Source organism: Grampus griseus, assembly GCF_964374135.1.
Source record: "Grampus griseus genome assembly, chromosome: 16".
Taxonomy (NCBI): Eukaryota; Metazoa; Chordata; class Mammalia; order Artiodactyla; family Delphinidae; genus Grampus; species Grampus griseus.
In genome coordinates, this window is record NC_139010.1 from 77,597,922 (window position 1) to 77,613,937 (window position 16,016).

The following is a 16,016-nucleotide window of genomic DNA, read 5'->3' on the forward strand; positions in this document are numbered from 1 at the left end:
CAGATAATTAAGCATCAGGAAGCCTTCCTCATTTATGTGCCAGAACAGTTGGGGGGGCAGGGGTCACACCTTAAATAAAGAGAAGAAATTAGGAAGGAGACAAGATGCTCATTATTGAACTGTTTTTGCTTTTAACTCATGCAACATCTTCTCATGGGTAAGGCACTCTACAAATCCAAACCAAGGTAGCCATAAAATCAAAAAAAATTAACATTTTACACACTGGAAAATTATTTAAAAAACTAATTGGATCCTAGTTTTCAAAAAAGAAAAATCGAGGTCATTAAAAAGTGTTATTTTTTATTCATATATTACAAAAGCAAAGCTTCATTCACAATATGAACTACATACTAGATAGAGTTATTTCAGCATTAAACTGCTTTCTGGAATCCCTAAACAATAGTGTGTTTTGCAACCATACTCAAGTTTTATGTTTTACATACAAAATACGTTCTTGACATCAAAGTACATATTAACAAAACCAAGTTCTAGAAACCATATACCCTCTAAGACTAATTAATGAAAAGTCCTTAGCAGGGAATTTTTTAAAAAATAATACATCCATTTGATAAATATTTTTGTAGAACTTAAATGAGGTTTATCTCTGAACATTTTTTAGTAATATTCCCTTTGTCAAACAGTTCTGCAGATGAATGGCAAACACTTATTTCTAAAATGAAATAGCACTGGAAAATATCCAGTGAAATTTTTTCAAAGTAAAAGTCTAACCTTTACTTGAATTTCAAGAAGTTGTAGCTACATACTATATTCATAAAATCTGAAATAAAATTACTCCCTGTTAATCTCTTCACAGTTTCTTAAAAAAATATTAGTGGAGATAAAGTATCTACCAACTTTAAAAATCTAAACTTATGTTCACTGAACAAAAATAAATTTAGTTTCAGAACATTGCCTGTTAACAGCAAAGTATTATAAATAGTGCATGTTAAACTTTTCTGAACTCATTTCTATAAAATATTTGATTAAAAATAAAATGGGAGAAACATATTCAATACTTAATAGAAGATGCTAACATCTTTCCAATACAGAATTTAACTCACAAAAAATTTAAATAAAATCCTAAATATTTTTAAAAATACAATACTAAGAAGGTTTCTAAGGTAGATCTGCTTCAAAAACTTCAGTGCATTTAGAATTAACTACAGCTTTCAAGCATCGATACCTTTGGAATACAACTGTGCTCTTTAAGTCCTAGGAATTTTAAAATTATACATTCTAGTTTGCAATTGTGAAAAAAAATCTGTTTGAACTAAAATGTACTTTCAAAACATCTCTCTTTAGTTGTCAGAAAAAAAATGTATTTGTCACTATTTGGCCCAGAATATACAGTTAATAGACTGGTTTTAACATGAGAGTTCTTTTTTGTTTAATGAAAACTTTCATTTTCTATTTTGTGGTATTGCTTTTATATGAAGAATAAAATAGAAGAAAAAAATAACCACAAAAGCTTCCAAATGACAGCAACTTGTTTCTGACAATATATACATATGAGGGCCAATCTACACACTGGGAAATGGCTGCACTAAAAGTGATCTGAGCAGCGAGCGCTCCAAGCAACAGAGCAGAACAGGCTGCACACTTTACATTCACAAGCCTCAGACTGACAAGATTTGTTTGCAGAAACTCCTTGATGCTGCTTTTTCAACAATGCGATGGAGATTCGTTTAGATTGGATATTAAACCACAGAACTCATTTTAATGGCTTTCTAGCATTTGGAAGGGAGGGCAGAAGATGCATTAACTTGGCACTGGGGGGTTTTTGTGGACTTATACCATCAACATTACCCTTTCACTTACTATTAAGTGTAGAAGTCCTTCTTAGTTATAATGCTTAATAGTTAGAATACTTGCTTAAGAAGCCAATTAGTAACTTTCAAGATTTGAACCAAATTAAAAATAAAAATTTTGCAAAGTACACAGAAACCAACAGTTAGTAACAATATATTTTATTGTTTGACCAAGCTGTCCTCAGAGTATGCTAGTTATTACACAAAAACAGCCTCCTAGTCAAAACTAATTACTGCGGATTTATACAGCAAGTTTTATTTCTGTAAACAAATTAAGTATCATGTTTAAATTCATTTTTATATCTATTTCCACATTTTTTTTTATCCTCTTCTACTAATGATGATTCAATTCACAGTTTTATATAGTTTTCTTGCTGTACATTAAAGACTGGTAAAACTGCAAATAAGCATTACAACTTGAATTCACAGAAAATAAATGGCCAATTCTGAAGAGGAGTCCAGAATTCATTTTGGACATATGTTCTCATTTTTGTAAATATCACTTCACCATCACACTTTCCCATGTGTTTCTATACCTACCTTTTCTTGAAAATTATGGGCAATAAATGGATAGAAGGCAGGAAAAGGAAACTTCAGATTTTGGCGGGAAGGACCGCATTTCCTAGGAACAAGATGGATGACTTCCACTGTACCTCTTTGGTCATCAAAGGAATAGAAGGAATAACAGATCCTCAGTATCGTTATCAACCTCCCGTGTAACATCAGAATGAAGATTTAAATGAACAGTTCAGATTAAAAGGAAAAAAGGCATCTTCATAGATAATCCTCTGATATTTCTAGCGTTCTCATATATTTACCTGTAGTTTCTAAAATAAATTACAAGTATAATAAAAAGAATCCAATGGAAAATTGCTGTGTTTAAACTACAAGTTGAATAGGCAGGTATTTTAAATATTAAACTCCATTTTCAATTTAAAGTCTTAAGTTTCATTTCTTTTCAGAACTTTTACCTATTTTTATAACTTTAATTTTAAAAGAATTAAATGTTTTTTATTTTCCCTTATGGAAAAAAGAAAGATTTACTACACTGAAATTGCTTTACTATTATCAGTTGAAATTAAACTACTGATTCAACTAAGCTATGTTTACTAAATAGTTTTTAATTAATGGCAATTTTCAAGGCAATTCCTCCACTAAACATTGAAATAAATTGTAACAGATTTTGTAAGAGAAAGTAATTTACCATTTTGAAATTATGGCAGAAATAACGTCTAGCTGCAGTGTAGATGTTGAAATCAAGGGTATCTATCAGCCTTGAAGTTATTATGGACCATAAATGTGAGAAATTTAAATGACCACTTGTAAGATTATCATTGCACTCCAATTCTCAAATGTCTAAATGAAAGGAAAAAACAGACACCAACGTGTCCAACTGTTCTAATACATAAATGACCCTGATGAGGTTTTTATGGAAGAAAAAAAAAATTTTGTTTCCACTGTCAAATTTATACTCTGTATGTATAAGACTTTAAATTAGCAACACCTTAATAGGGACGACACCCCCCACCCCTCCCCTGCAGAAAACAACAGTAAACTACAAAACACAAAAAGGCAAACCAAGTAAAGCATAACGTGATTGTTTCCCATCAGTGTTGGTTATGTTGCCCTCTTGCAAAATGACAGGCAAAATCATACTTGTTTTTACATTTGCATCCACATATGTTACACTGAAAAGGATTTTCATACCCATGACATCCCATATGAATAGTGTAAAGGATATTGTCGGCAAAGTACATGTCACAGTGCTGGCAGTGGTGTAGAAGCTGAGGGTCCTGGACCGGCAGGGTCGGAGCTGGAGTGCTTGGCTGACTGTTTCCCATGCTGGGGGTACTCGTGTGAGCACTTGGTTCACTGCTCGGACCTGCCACCGGACTATAGTTCCTCTGACTATGTGATGGCCGAGCTTCAGGGCTAGTGGGAGAGGAGCTCTGAGGAATACTGGCTGACACGGCAGAAACTACTGCTTGAGCAGAGGGCTGCTGCATCATGAAAGGCTTCTCATCAGGGCAGGGAACTACATCAGGGGATGCGGGGTTTTGGTTTTCAGGTGGCAAACTGGACAACTGTCCTGCTAGAGTTGACAGCTGGTTTAAAGGGTTGTCAACCATGAGTTCTTGGGGGTCCCTTGGCAGGCCACCAGCTGGTGTGGGTTTTGCCATACTTTCATAGGAGTCAGTCTGGATATTCGGGATTTCATGGGTAAAGTCATTAAGGTAGTCTGGCTTCTGAACCACCATGGAAGGTGGGCTTAAGTTGATTAGTGCTCGTCTGCTATAGCCCAGATTGCTTGTTTTCTTCTGTAAAACCCCCCACATCTTCTTGCTGCTTAAGGAAGACCTAGTACCTTTAATTGGTACCATTTTATGCTTGCGCCTTCGATGATGCGACAGGTTACTTCGATCACTGCAGCGGAAGGAACACAATTCACATTTATATGGTTTTTCTCCTGTATGGGAACGCATATGGGCTTCCAGATGACGCTCATAAGCAGATGCAAATGGACATAAGTGACATCTATGAGGTTTCTCACCTGTTTAAAAAGAAAAATGGGGAGAAACTGCAAGAGTAGCTCATTTATGAAAAGTTTCATATTTTGTCCATTCATTAGATTTAGAAATTGATCAAAAAATAAAATGCTTTTCAGAATAACACATTTGCAAAAAAATTATTAAAATTTATTAATAAACCTGCATATAACCACCTTTATACTATACGGACTAGTGGAATGAATCCCTTTCACAGAAGGGATGGCTAAGGTGACATCTGAGGGTTAGCAGTATAGCCTGCAACCGTACAGAAACCTTTTCCCTGGTCTGCAAAGGAAACGTACTTAATAAGGATAAAGATAAAAACATTTTATCACTTCATGCTGTCTTCAGCATTAACCTGCCCAACCTGAGAAGCAGACAGATGCTGAGATTATTTAGATTCAGAAGGAAGATGGCTAAGGAAGGGGAAGCTGTACAAGGGGCCTCACTTCCTTGGATGCTGCTATTGCTGTGCAAAAATGGAGTCACTTCTCCATTTATTCAAACCTTACATCCACCTTCATTTTCAAACTATCACAACTATTTATATGATAGATCAACCTGCCCGTAAAGAAATGCCCTCTCCAGCCACTTCTCCGTTACCTGTGTGGATTCTAATGTGTTCAATGAGCCGTGCGGTGCCTTTGCTGGCATAGTTGCAGTACCGACACTTGAGCTTCCCATCAAAGGTCCTTTCAAACCCGTCTACTAACATTCCTGAGTTTTCATCCAGGGAAACTTCAACAGATGGGTGATCAAGTCCATTTTGATCACCATCTGTTCCAGCTATAAACAAATATAGCAAAAGAAATTATGCATCTCAGAATCAACTCAATTTAGCAATTTAGTGTGGAGTGGTAGAAAATCTTTCATAAATTGACAGTTTGCTTAGCACAAAAGTTAAATTCACAAAAATCACAGCCTTTCTGAACTGAGGTTAACTTTATACAAAAGCAGTATTCTATTGGGGGATTTCAAATTACTAACACATAAATTATATCAGTCCTCAACATACTTTTGAGTAAGGTAACAAGGTATGGTATTTATTTGACAGATAAGGAGACAGAGGGGGGTAAACAGTGATGGCAGTTACACGTTTAAGATTCTAGCCACTTCTACAAATACAATGGGCAGTCATGATCATCTCCCCAAATCCTAATCTATTTAATCTAAAACAATTAATGTTGAGTTTTGCAGTTACACTCAGCTTACACATATGTTCTAGATTCTGGGTTGCATTTAGGATCTTAAAATTCTAATTAAGCACATATAGGGCAATATTGTATCTGATACCTCTGAATGTTATGATCTGTAAGAATTTCGGAGTTAAGAGATGTTTGGCTGTTTGCTTTTAATCAAACTACTTCTTTGTATAGATAAAGAAACTGAAGGGGCAAGTGCTCATAATCTGGAAAACCAACACACGGGGGACCACAACCCTGCTCTCTTGGATCTCAGTCCAAGAATTGTACACTAAAGTATTAAGAGGGAAATGTTTGTTCCTACAGCTTCACGGGAAAAGCACTTCTACTCCATCTGCAGGAGGTAGCGGTGCAGGTGCAGACAATTCAAGCCCTTTGCTCTGTTTCCTCTTTCCTTCACTAGGAGAAGTGACTTTGCTAGTTGGTGCAAGTCCAACATCCAACAGGTCCGTTGCATTGGAGGGACAGCAAGGCTCAGTGTCCCCCCTTCTCCCATTGCTTTCCCAAGCCAGTAACTCCTGAAACAGAATATGTATACGAAATCACTTGGGGATTGTATTAAAATACAGCTTCTGATTCAGGAAATTTGGGGTGGCACCTGACGTTTTGCACCTCTCACAAGCTCCCAGGTGATGCCCGGTCTCTGCTGTTGCTGGTCCCTGGATTACAAGGCCCTAGACCACCTAGGTCAAGGGTTAGCAAATTTTTCCTATAAACGTCAGATAGCAAATACTTTAGGCTTTGTGGGCCACATGATCTCTATCCCAGCTACTCAACTCTGCTGTTGTAACTCAAAAACAGCTATAGAAAACAGGTAAACAAGCAAGCATGGCAATGTTTCAATAAGACTTTATTTATGGATGCTAAAGTTGGAATTTCATCTAATTTTCACATCATGACATTATTTTTCTTTTGTTTCCCCCACACCCCAACAATTTAAAAATGTAGAAACCACTCTTAGCTTGCAGGTCGTGTAAAAACAGCAGTCCAGATGGGGCCCACTGCCTGTAGTTTGCTACCTCCTGAGCTAAGTTCACAAATAGATTCCAGTCTTCGTAAGCAAACCAGACAGTCTGTCTGTAGGTCAGGTAGAATAGGCTCAAGTAGGTCACTGCTTTCTCTACTCTGATTTCTCCTCCTAGGTGGGTATACATGGTTGGCCTTCTCTTCATTTTAAGAGAAGAAACAGAAACCCCTATTTTGTCTCAGGTCTAACCCAGATTTCCTAATGGCCAAACCCCTTGTGTAATGAAGCTGGACCCCCTTTTGGTTCCTTGTGTCTGCTGTTAGTTAGCAGAACCGGGAGAATGGGAAGGGAATTTAGAACCCCTAACCTTCCCACAAGACCATAATGCATCTCTGGGCCACGGTAAGCCCTGCTGGAGCTTTACTTTCCCTCAGCAAAAACTTGGCATGTTTAAAGAAGGGGAAAAAAATTGCCCCTATCTTTCTAGGAAAAACGGAATGATCCACATTAGTGAACAGTAGTGGGCTTCATACTACGGGTAATGACACACAAACACTAATATATTTGTAAAAAGTGAATTATTTAATAGTATTAAGATAAGTCTACCTCCCTGAAGAGCCTCTGCTTCTTTGTCCCCACTAACTGATCCAGAAATCATGTTGACATGATGGGTCTGCTGAGTCAGGTATTCCTGGAAATCTTTCACAAAGTCCAAAGGCTCTGGTTTCTTTTCACCCATCTTTGCTTTTTATTTTTTTTAATTTTTTTTTTTTTTTAGTTTACAGTTCGTTATACCTACGGGGGAAAAAATGAAATAATTTTACGTTATTTAGGGAGATACAGTATGTATTAAAACAACAACAGTGACAAAGATTATTATGTGCCAGGCACTACAAAGCCACAGAGAACACAGTCCCCGCCTTTAAGTATCTTATAATCTTCCTGATGAACTAAAGAAACACAAAATGGTGAACAATTAATATATTTAATATTTAAATAAACTGGGATTCAAACTTAGTTTTTAGAGGATAGAAAGAAATTACAAAGAGAGGAAAAAAGAGAAAATTCAGAAGAAAGAAACAGGCATATCAGCAGGGATTATCAATGAATGAGACAGCAGAGAAACCAAGTGGCTCAATCGGGGCCGTGGCAGAGCATTTGTGGATGATGGACATGGAGCATACCTGCGTGTCCAATCCGGTCGCTACCAGCCACATGTAGCTACTGAGGGCTTAAATGTCGCTAATACAAATGACTTGAGTTTCTTATTTTATTAATTTAAAAGTGAAATAGCTACACGTGGCTAGTGACTATCATATCGGACAGCAAATGCTCTTAAAACATAGGGTTCACATGAATGAGTACTCTAGAAGTAGGTGATCTACAACAGGGGGTGGCAAACTTTCTGTAAAAGACCACACAGTAAATATTTTAGCCTTTGCAGGTCATGCGGTCTCAGCTGCAACCACTCAACTGTCATTATAGTTAAAAGCAGCCACAGACAATATGTAAAGGAATAAGTGTGACCGTGTTCCAATAAAGCTTTACAAAAACAGGAACAGAGCCAGGTTTGGCCTATGGGCTACAGTTTCCTGACCCCTGCCCTAGAAATCCAAATCACTACCTCTGCCACCACCCATCATCCAACTCATTCTGACAATAAGGAAAAAAAAAAATTAAACAAAAATATCACTGATGCTGATGTACAGAGAATAAGCCTCATGTCAGATTTTGTAGTCATAAACTAAACTGGTCCTCACATAGGTTTATAGCCCAAATTCGCAAATCAAATAACCAAAAAGTTTTCTAGTAAGAACAAGCTGAGGAAGTCTAGCACCTAGGAGACAACAGGTCTTTTTCTTCCAATAAAAATATATTTATGTAAATGTATATGGTCTTCTTAAATATGCATATGCTAAAAATTACCTTCCCTAAACCCAACTATTTAATGAGTAATTTACTGTCTAAAAAAGTTCTCATCTTTTTTTTTTTTTTTTTTGTGGTATGCGGGCCTCTCACTGTTGTGGCCTTTCCTGTTGCAGAGCACAGGCTCCGGACGCGCAGGCCCAGCGGCCATGGCTCACGGGCCCAGCCGCTTCGCAGCATGTGGGATCTTCCCGGACTGGGGCAAGAACCCGTGTCCCCTGCATCGGCAGGCGGACTCTCAACCACTGCGCCACCAGGGAAGCCCAAGTTCTCATCTTTAATAGCCAGTAGCAGGCATTTAAAGCTAAAGATTAGTCACTTCTCTGTATATATGCTTAATCTTTTCTCAAAGCATAACATACACACAGAAAAGCACATCAATCCTAAAGGTAGAGCTCGATGAATCATCACAAAATGAACACATCCCTAAAATCAGCACCAATGTCAAGAAACAGAAGGCTACCAGCATCCCAGGAGCCCCCCTGTGCACCCTTCCAGTACTAATCCCCCCCGTGCACCAGCAAGGGCTCCATAACCCTGACTTCTGAAATTGCTGGGCCACCAGGTTTGCATATATTCAGCTTTAGATAATGCCAAATAGTTTTTCAAAGTGACTGTACCAATTTACACTCCCACCAGTGGGGGACAAGAGTTTTGTTCCTACACGTCCTCACCAACACTCAGGTATTTTTTTGCCTTTTTCATTTTAGCCACCCTGGTGGGTGTACAGTGGTATCGCACTGGTTTTAATTTGTATGGCTTGACAATTAATTAAGCTGTGTACTTCAATTACCCACTTAGATAACCTCTATTTCATACCCAGTTAAGTATCTGTTCACGTTCATTTTTCTATTAGGTTGTCCATCTTTTTCTAAGTAATATGTAGAGTTCATCAAATATTCTGGATATGGGTTCTTTATTACATATGTATATGTTAAGGACTTCTCCCACTCTGTGGTTGCCTCCTTTTCATTTTAATGGTAACTTTTGATGAACAGACGTTCTTAATATAGTCCAATTTACCCATTTCCCCACCACCACCCTTTACAGTTAGTTGTTGGTGTCCTTGCCTATATTTTACACGCAGATGTTCTCCTGTATTTTCTTCTAAAAATTTTATTTTTTTTTTTACCTTTCATATTTTTATCTGGAATTGAGCTTTGTGTATGGTGAAGTAAGAATCAAAATATATTTTTTCCCCAATGAGACATCCAACTGTCCTAACGACATGCATTTAATAGACCAGTCTTTCTCCACTAGACTCTTTTATCACCTTTCTAATCAGGTGATTATATATGTGATTCTACTTCTGGATTCTCTGTTCTTGAGATTTTATAATTTTATAATTGTTGTCTCCTAGGTGCTAGACTTCCTCAGCTTGTTCTTACTAGAAAACTTTTTGGTTATTTGATTTGCGAATTTGGGCTATAAACCTATGTGAGGACCAGTTTAGTTTAGGACTACAAAATCTGACATGAGGCTTATTCTCTGTACATCAGCATCAGTGATATTTTTGTTTAATTTTTTTTTCCTTATTGTCAGACTACCTTGGCTGTGTTGCTACTATAGATCACTGAACTGTGTAACGATCAGTTCCTTATGAGGAACTAACAGGAACTAATTAGGAACTAATAAGGAACACAGGGCTAGTTTTGGTTTCCCTTGTTTACTGGCCCCAGACTGATATATTTTACTTCTGTATTTCTTGTCTTCCTCTCTTCTTATATTTAATTTGTTCTTTACTCTGAACACATTTAGCCAAATAAGAACCTGCAGGTGACCAAATTCTCATTTTTCTTGATGCAACACGTATGAATAGTTCCTTTCCTCCCTTCTTAGAAGATGCCTAGGGGTTTATTATTATTACTATCTCTTTTCACTGTTTTCTAGAAAGTTGAAGCTACTGAAAATCTGTCCTCTGCATCAACAGAATATTATGTTATTAGGTCAAACCTACTAGCTTAAAGACTCTGAACAGGGTCTTCTCTAGCCTTAGTTTCCTACTTTGTAAAATGAGATAATAATACCTATTTGCAGTGCTGTTTTAAGTTTTACAGATACGTGTAAAGTATCTCGCAAGATGTGTAGTTTATGGCATGTTTTCAGACGACAGCAGCTATTTCTGCAGCCAAAAATGGTTATACCTTGGATTAAGAAATTCCTCACTGTCCCAGATTCCAAGTGTCTTATGTTACCATTGTATATATCTCTTTTTTAGTTACAATGAAACAAACATGGTATGGTCCACCTTAGTCTCAATTATTCACATATCGCAATTTGCAATTTCCCAAATCAATGTACAATTTCCCCAACTCTTCTTATTTTACTCTTTCAGGCCACCTCTTTAAATCACTTGCTTTAGTCTGGCTCTGCTTTCTCAATCTTAAGGATTACTGCTGGTTTCTGAACAAGTTTGTTTCAGTTGCTTCTTTTCCCATCTTACCTAGCTGACTTGAACTGCTCCTGTTTCCTAAACACTGATTAGTATTCGTTTTATGACTATACTTGATTCTGCCGATTATCCGTCCTTTAAAATTTGCCCTCTGGTTAGGGAGGAAAAAAGTGGGCCAGTCGGCTCCAATGAAAAAGATTACCAAGAATAAGATTTATGCCCCGGTCCGGGAAGATCCCACATGCCGGGAGCGGCTGGGTCCGTGAGCCATGGCCGCTGAGCCTGCGCGTCTGGAGCCTGTGATCCGCAACGGGAGAGGCCACAACACTGAGAGGCCCGCGTACCGGCGGGGGGAGGGGGATAAAATTAAAAAATAATCTATAATATGATTATATCTCAACAAAACTGAAAAAGAAAACCCATACCTCAAAACATACAGGGATGGGGAGCAATGTAAAAGTATACATAAAAAGGTAAGAAATATAGCAGATAAAGATGAAGAATGAGTTCCGAAAAGACAGAGAAAATAAAGAAGAGAAATGCTTTTTAAAAAAATGATCAAGAAATTTCCAGAATTAAAGATTCCTTTCAATTCAATCTGAAAGGGTTCATAGAGTGCAAAATAGATTAAATAACAATAAATAACACTTAGACACATTATTGTGAAATTTTAAAATCTCAAGGTCAAAGAGAATAATATGAAACTTTCTAGTGAGGAAGAGCAGCCCATCCACATAAGAAAAACAATCAGATATTGAGTATCAAAGGCAACACCGGGTGCAAGGAAACAACAGAGCAATTTACTCCAACTTAGAATAGTTTTCACTTTCTCAAGCTGCTAAAGGCTAGCTTCCAAAAATCTACATCACAATGGAGAAAATCTAGATGCACTCCCTTTAGAATCAAAAAGGCAAGGATGCTTGCATCACTACAGCTATTCAACACAGTACAGCAGCAGGTAAAGACCCCACAATATAAAAAGGAAAAAAGTAATAAAAGGTGTAAGGACAGGGAGATACCTCTCCCCCGCCCCCCAAAAAAGAAAAGAATAAGATGTGGGAAGTTGTTTTCTAAATTGTAAAAGCTGTAAGGCCCTACAGATTGTCTGTGTTCTAATTATAAAACCTATAATTTAGAAAGAAATCCTGGTATTTCATTGCAACTTTGCATCACCTCTTGCCAATCAGTTCACATGAAAACTGATGGTGCCACTGGAAAATATCTGAACATACTTTGATAGGCTTCAATAAGCAAGATCAATCTTACCAAATCCTGATTAGAAAGCATAACACTGCTAAGGTACATGTGATAATGCAGAAAAAAAAGGCACAGGACTGCCATTAAGAAGAAAATGATATTTTTATACATGCATCTCAAGTTTTAAGAACTCAAATAAGCCTAATCACAGAGAACGACTGGCATATTTTGACAGTCTTGGCTATTATCACATTGTCACATTATAAGTTTCACTGTGTTCCCCGCCAAAAATTGCATGCCGATTCTCAATCAAAATGCATGATGGACTTAAAAAAAACAACAATAAAGGATGCCAATGAAAAAAGGGAAGATACATTGTAAACTTGAGAGAAACTCTGTTCTTAAGAATTTTAAATATACTGATATGGTTTATAGTTGTAGACATTCTGCAATGATTTAAAATTTGTCTTTCCATCCCTAAGCATTTTTGTGCCCACTTGACCTACATCACCTCCCCGCCATGCAGCATTATAGGCCCTTGCAGAGCTCAAGTCTGCAGAAGAGATGAGTATGCATGAAAGATGCCTAAATCCGGAGGGACACTATGGTTCAAACCCCAGCTTTCTCCATCTCAAGTCAGTATTTCTAAGCACAATAAATAGAAAAAGAATAATTCTGAAACTACAGAAGACTTCTTGATATCAAAAAAAAAAAGTTTTGTATCCAAATCATCTTCCTGTCTTTAATAAAGTAATCATCAGTCTTAGGACCAAATGTTTAATCTAAGAACTCCATAAATTAACTGGTATCTAGAGATACATCTAAGACAGTGATAAATTTTAAAACCTTTATGAATGTAACATAAAAATCTACGTTAGGAATCAGCAAACTATAATGCTCTCATTCCCATACTTTATGATTATCATTTCTTATGATACAGCAAAGTTTCTGAGTCCTCCCTGTGATCCCTCTGATTAAAGTTAAGATGGTATGGTATTCCATGGGGTATAGATACATGTCTATAAAGAAACTGGCTAGAATGCACCTAAATTATTTTTATGCCAATAGCTCTCCCAAACCATCCATTCAAAACTCACAAATAAGGTTCTTAGAAAACAACCAGAGACTACCCATGCTAGCGAAGAAAGAAGCATTTGAGAAATAAGCTTTGATATCCCCAAAGAACAAAGAATACAAAAACTTCTTTATCTTTAAGCAGGTAACAAACTATTCTTGACCTTCCTTGGGTTCTGATATTCAAGTCCTCTGATCTTCAGTCTCATAAAAGGCAAGTTGTCCATCAATACACACACAACCAACTCCTCTTAAGCAGGAGCAAACAATGTAAAACAGAGGCATCATGATGCAAATTAGAAGACAACCACAACTATGAAATAGAGGTGATATAAGAAGCAGAAAGGGCTCTTTAACCTACCCTCCTCCCAAACTCTAGATTTTGAGAACAACATGATTAGGCAATAGTAGGATCCATTTTATTCGTCTACCATTTCTGGTAGGGTTATTAAACATAAGGTAACTAACAATTAACTTCCTTATACAGTAACTTAATTTGGGGTTTAGGCAGGCCTACACACATTAAGTGACTGCAGTTCTATTGAATGTGTTTACTTTTTTTTTTTTTTTTTTTGCAGTACGCGGGACTCTCAGTGTTGTGGCCTCTCCCGTTGCGGAGCACAGGCTCCGGACGCGCAGGCTCAGCGGCCATGGCTCACGGGCCCAGCCGCTCCACGGCATGTGGGATCTTCCCGGACCGGGGCACGAACCCGTGTCCCCTGCATCGGCAGGCGGACTCTCAACCATGCGCCACCAGGGAAGCCCCTGAATGTGTTTACTTTTATAGCTTAATAATTATGGTCACTGAAAGATTTACTCTGCCATAGAATACGTATCAATGGAGAAGTCTAACAAATGAGGTTTCGTTTGTACAGAGAATAACATGGACTTCAAAAAGAATTAGAACACATTTCCTCTGATTACATAACCATCAAAAAAACAATTCTCTGAAGGCAAAAAGGGACATTATGAGGTGCTGAGAAATCAGAAAACATAATATAAAAGTAAAACTTAAATAAATACAAGCTGGGAAAAATAAAAAAGAGGAGTTACACAATCTAACCTTTTCACCCCAAATCAGTTCCTCCTTTTTCTTGCCACTCCAACATGGATGAAATGTAGAGTAATCGAAATTTACTCTGGAGATACACCAAAGGACTCCAAAAGGCCATGGAGGGAATTTCAACTAAAATTGAAAAGCCATACAGAGGTCTGCAAAGAAAAATACACCACAAATCAAAACCTTTGTAACAAAAAATTAGGATCTACGGGTTTAATAAGCTAACAAACTAACTTGTGCCAATTTTACCACTACCAGAAAAGAAAACTAAGCTAACAGACACAACAAAGCAGCAGGTTCACTTCAGCAAAAGCTCCAAGTAATCACCAAAGAGTAACATGCATCAGTGCGACTATCGTTTTTTTTTCCACTGGTGGATTTCATTTTTTGGCAAAAATGTTACTGTCTTTCCAAATTAAGTTATTAACTTCATTTGTTCGTAGTACACTTCTAAAAGGCTCAGGAGCTCAGGCTTAGTACTGCTGAACAGTTACAATCGCATAAAAACGAGGTACTAGCCTAGCCCCACGGAAACATTTGTGAGTAAAGGTTTAGAAAAGAAAACCCACCAGGCACGCCCAATAACAGCACATCTGATTCCCATCTTTATTATCCTCTCTATGGCAACTCAAAACACTTAGGGTTTTCTTGGGAAACACTTGGGACCCCTGGGGGTAAAAAACACAAAACGTCTCAATTCGCTGCAACAAACTCCCAAACTTGTATTAACCTGTAGCTGTGTTGAATGCACAACATAAATCAAAATTAAACGGGATTTGTAAAATTGTTAGTCCAGACGTTTAAAAAGTTGTTCTAAGGAAGTTGTGTTTCTTCCAAACTGAAGTTCTGTAGAGCTCACAATTTAAAACGGCTTTACTTCTCCCACTTGTCACTCCTCTTCGTGCCTAAACAGCACACTAAGGGGACACTAAATGGGCCACGTGGTTAGTGGCAGCTGGAACCGGTTTAACTTCTATTTAGATTCAATTTACCCAGCACTTACTAGATGCATGGCTTGACTACTCGCACGCCGGACAGTTTATTAAAAGACAAATCCTTCACGAACTTCAACAGTTCTTCGCTGAAAAATCCTCCCCAAACCTCACATCTCCCCAAAATTAGAGTGCACAAGCAGTAGAAACGGATCTAGGAAGGACCACCGTCAGATAAAAGACGGAGGCTTTAAAAAGTCCTCCCAACGAGTAGCCCGGAACTGGCGTCGGGGCAGCATCCTCACCAGGATTCGGAACAACTAGGAGACCCGCACCTCGGCTGATCCCCTGGCCCCAGGACCCGGTGAAGACGCAAACCTCGGGGCGCCCCACCACCACCACGACCACCTGTCAGAGCGAGAGACAGCTCCCTACCCAGGAGCCGCCAAGCCCCTACCAGACGGCGACACCACCGCAGGGACCGCTCGCTTCCTCGGGGCTCCCGCGGCCAGACACCGCACCCTCCGCGCTCGGGCCAGGAAGGTCCTGGATCGTGACCCCCGCCGACCAACCGACCACGCCCGCCCCTTCCCTGAGGCTGAGTTCAGGGCGGAGTCAGCCTCTCGCGAACACCCTGCTCTCTCCTCCCGCCGCTCCTTCTTAACCGTTCTCCTCCTTAACCGCTCTCCTGAGCCGTGTCACCGCCGTCCGAGCCTGTAACCAGCTACTTACCTCCTGACAGGCGCACCGAGTAACCCCTACCGCCTTGTTCAACGCCGCTGCTGTCGCCGTCGCCCCCGCCGTCTTCGTCACCGCCGCCATGTTTGTTGTGTCTCCTGTTCCCTTACCGCCCCACGGCCTTTCCTAACTCTCGCGTGAGCAGGGCGAAAGCGGAGAGGGAGCTGTTTG

General features: G+C 38.7%; 1 protein-coding gene across 3 annotated transcripts; it reads right to left on the minus strand.

The window, feature by feature from the left end:
• Nucleotides 1-355: 355 nt before the first annotated feature.
• IKZF5 (IKAROS family zinc finger 5) lies at nucleotides 356-15,951 on the minus strand. Of its 3 annotated transcripts, none has more exons than XM_082674232.1 (5): nucleotides 15,840-15,951; nucleotides 14,179-14,327; nucleotides 7,133-7,321; nucleotides 4,961-5,143; nucleotides 356-4,359 (listed from the first exon to the last, which is right to left on the minus strand). In XM_082674232.1, exons 3-5 carry the CDS (start codon nucleotides 7,263-7,265, stop codon nucleotides 3,416-3,418), a joined length of 1,260 nt encoding a protein of 419 aa, XP_082530358.1. In that variant the 5' UTR covers nucleotides 7,266-7,321; nucleotides 14,179-14,327; nucleotides 15,840-15,951; the 3' UTR covers nucleotides 356-3,415. The 3 variants fall into 3 exon arrangements, with proteins under 3 accessions (XP_082530358.1, XP_082530360.1, XP_082530359.1); XM_082674234.1 differs by lacking the exon at nucleotides 15,840-15,951 and adding an exon at nucleotides 15,543-15,663; XM_082674233.1 differs by lacking the exon at nucleotides 15,840-15,951 and adding an exon at nucleotides 14,745-14,828.
• Nucleotides 15,952-16,016: the final 65 nt, after the last annotated feature.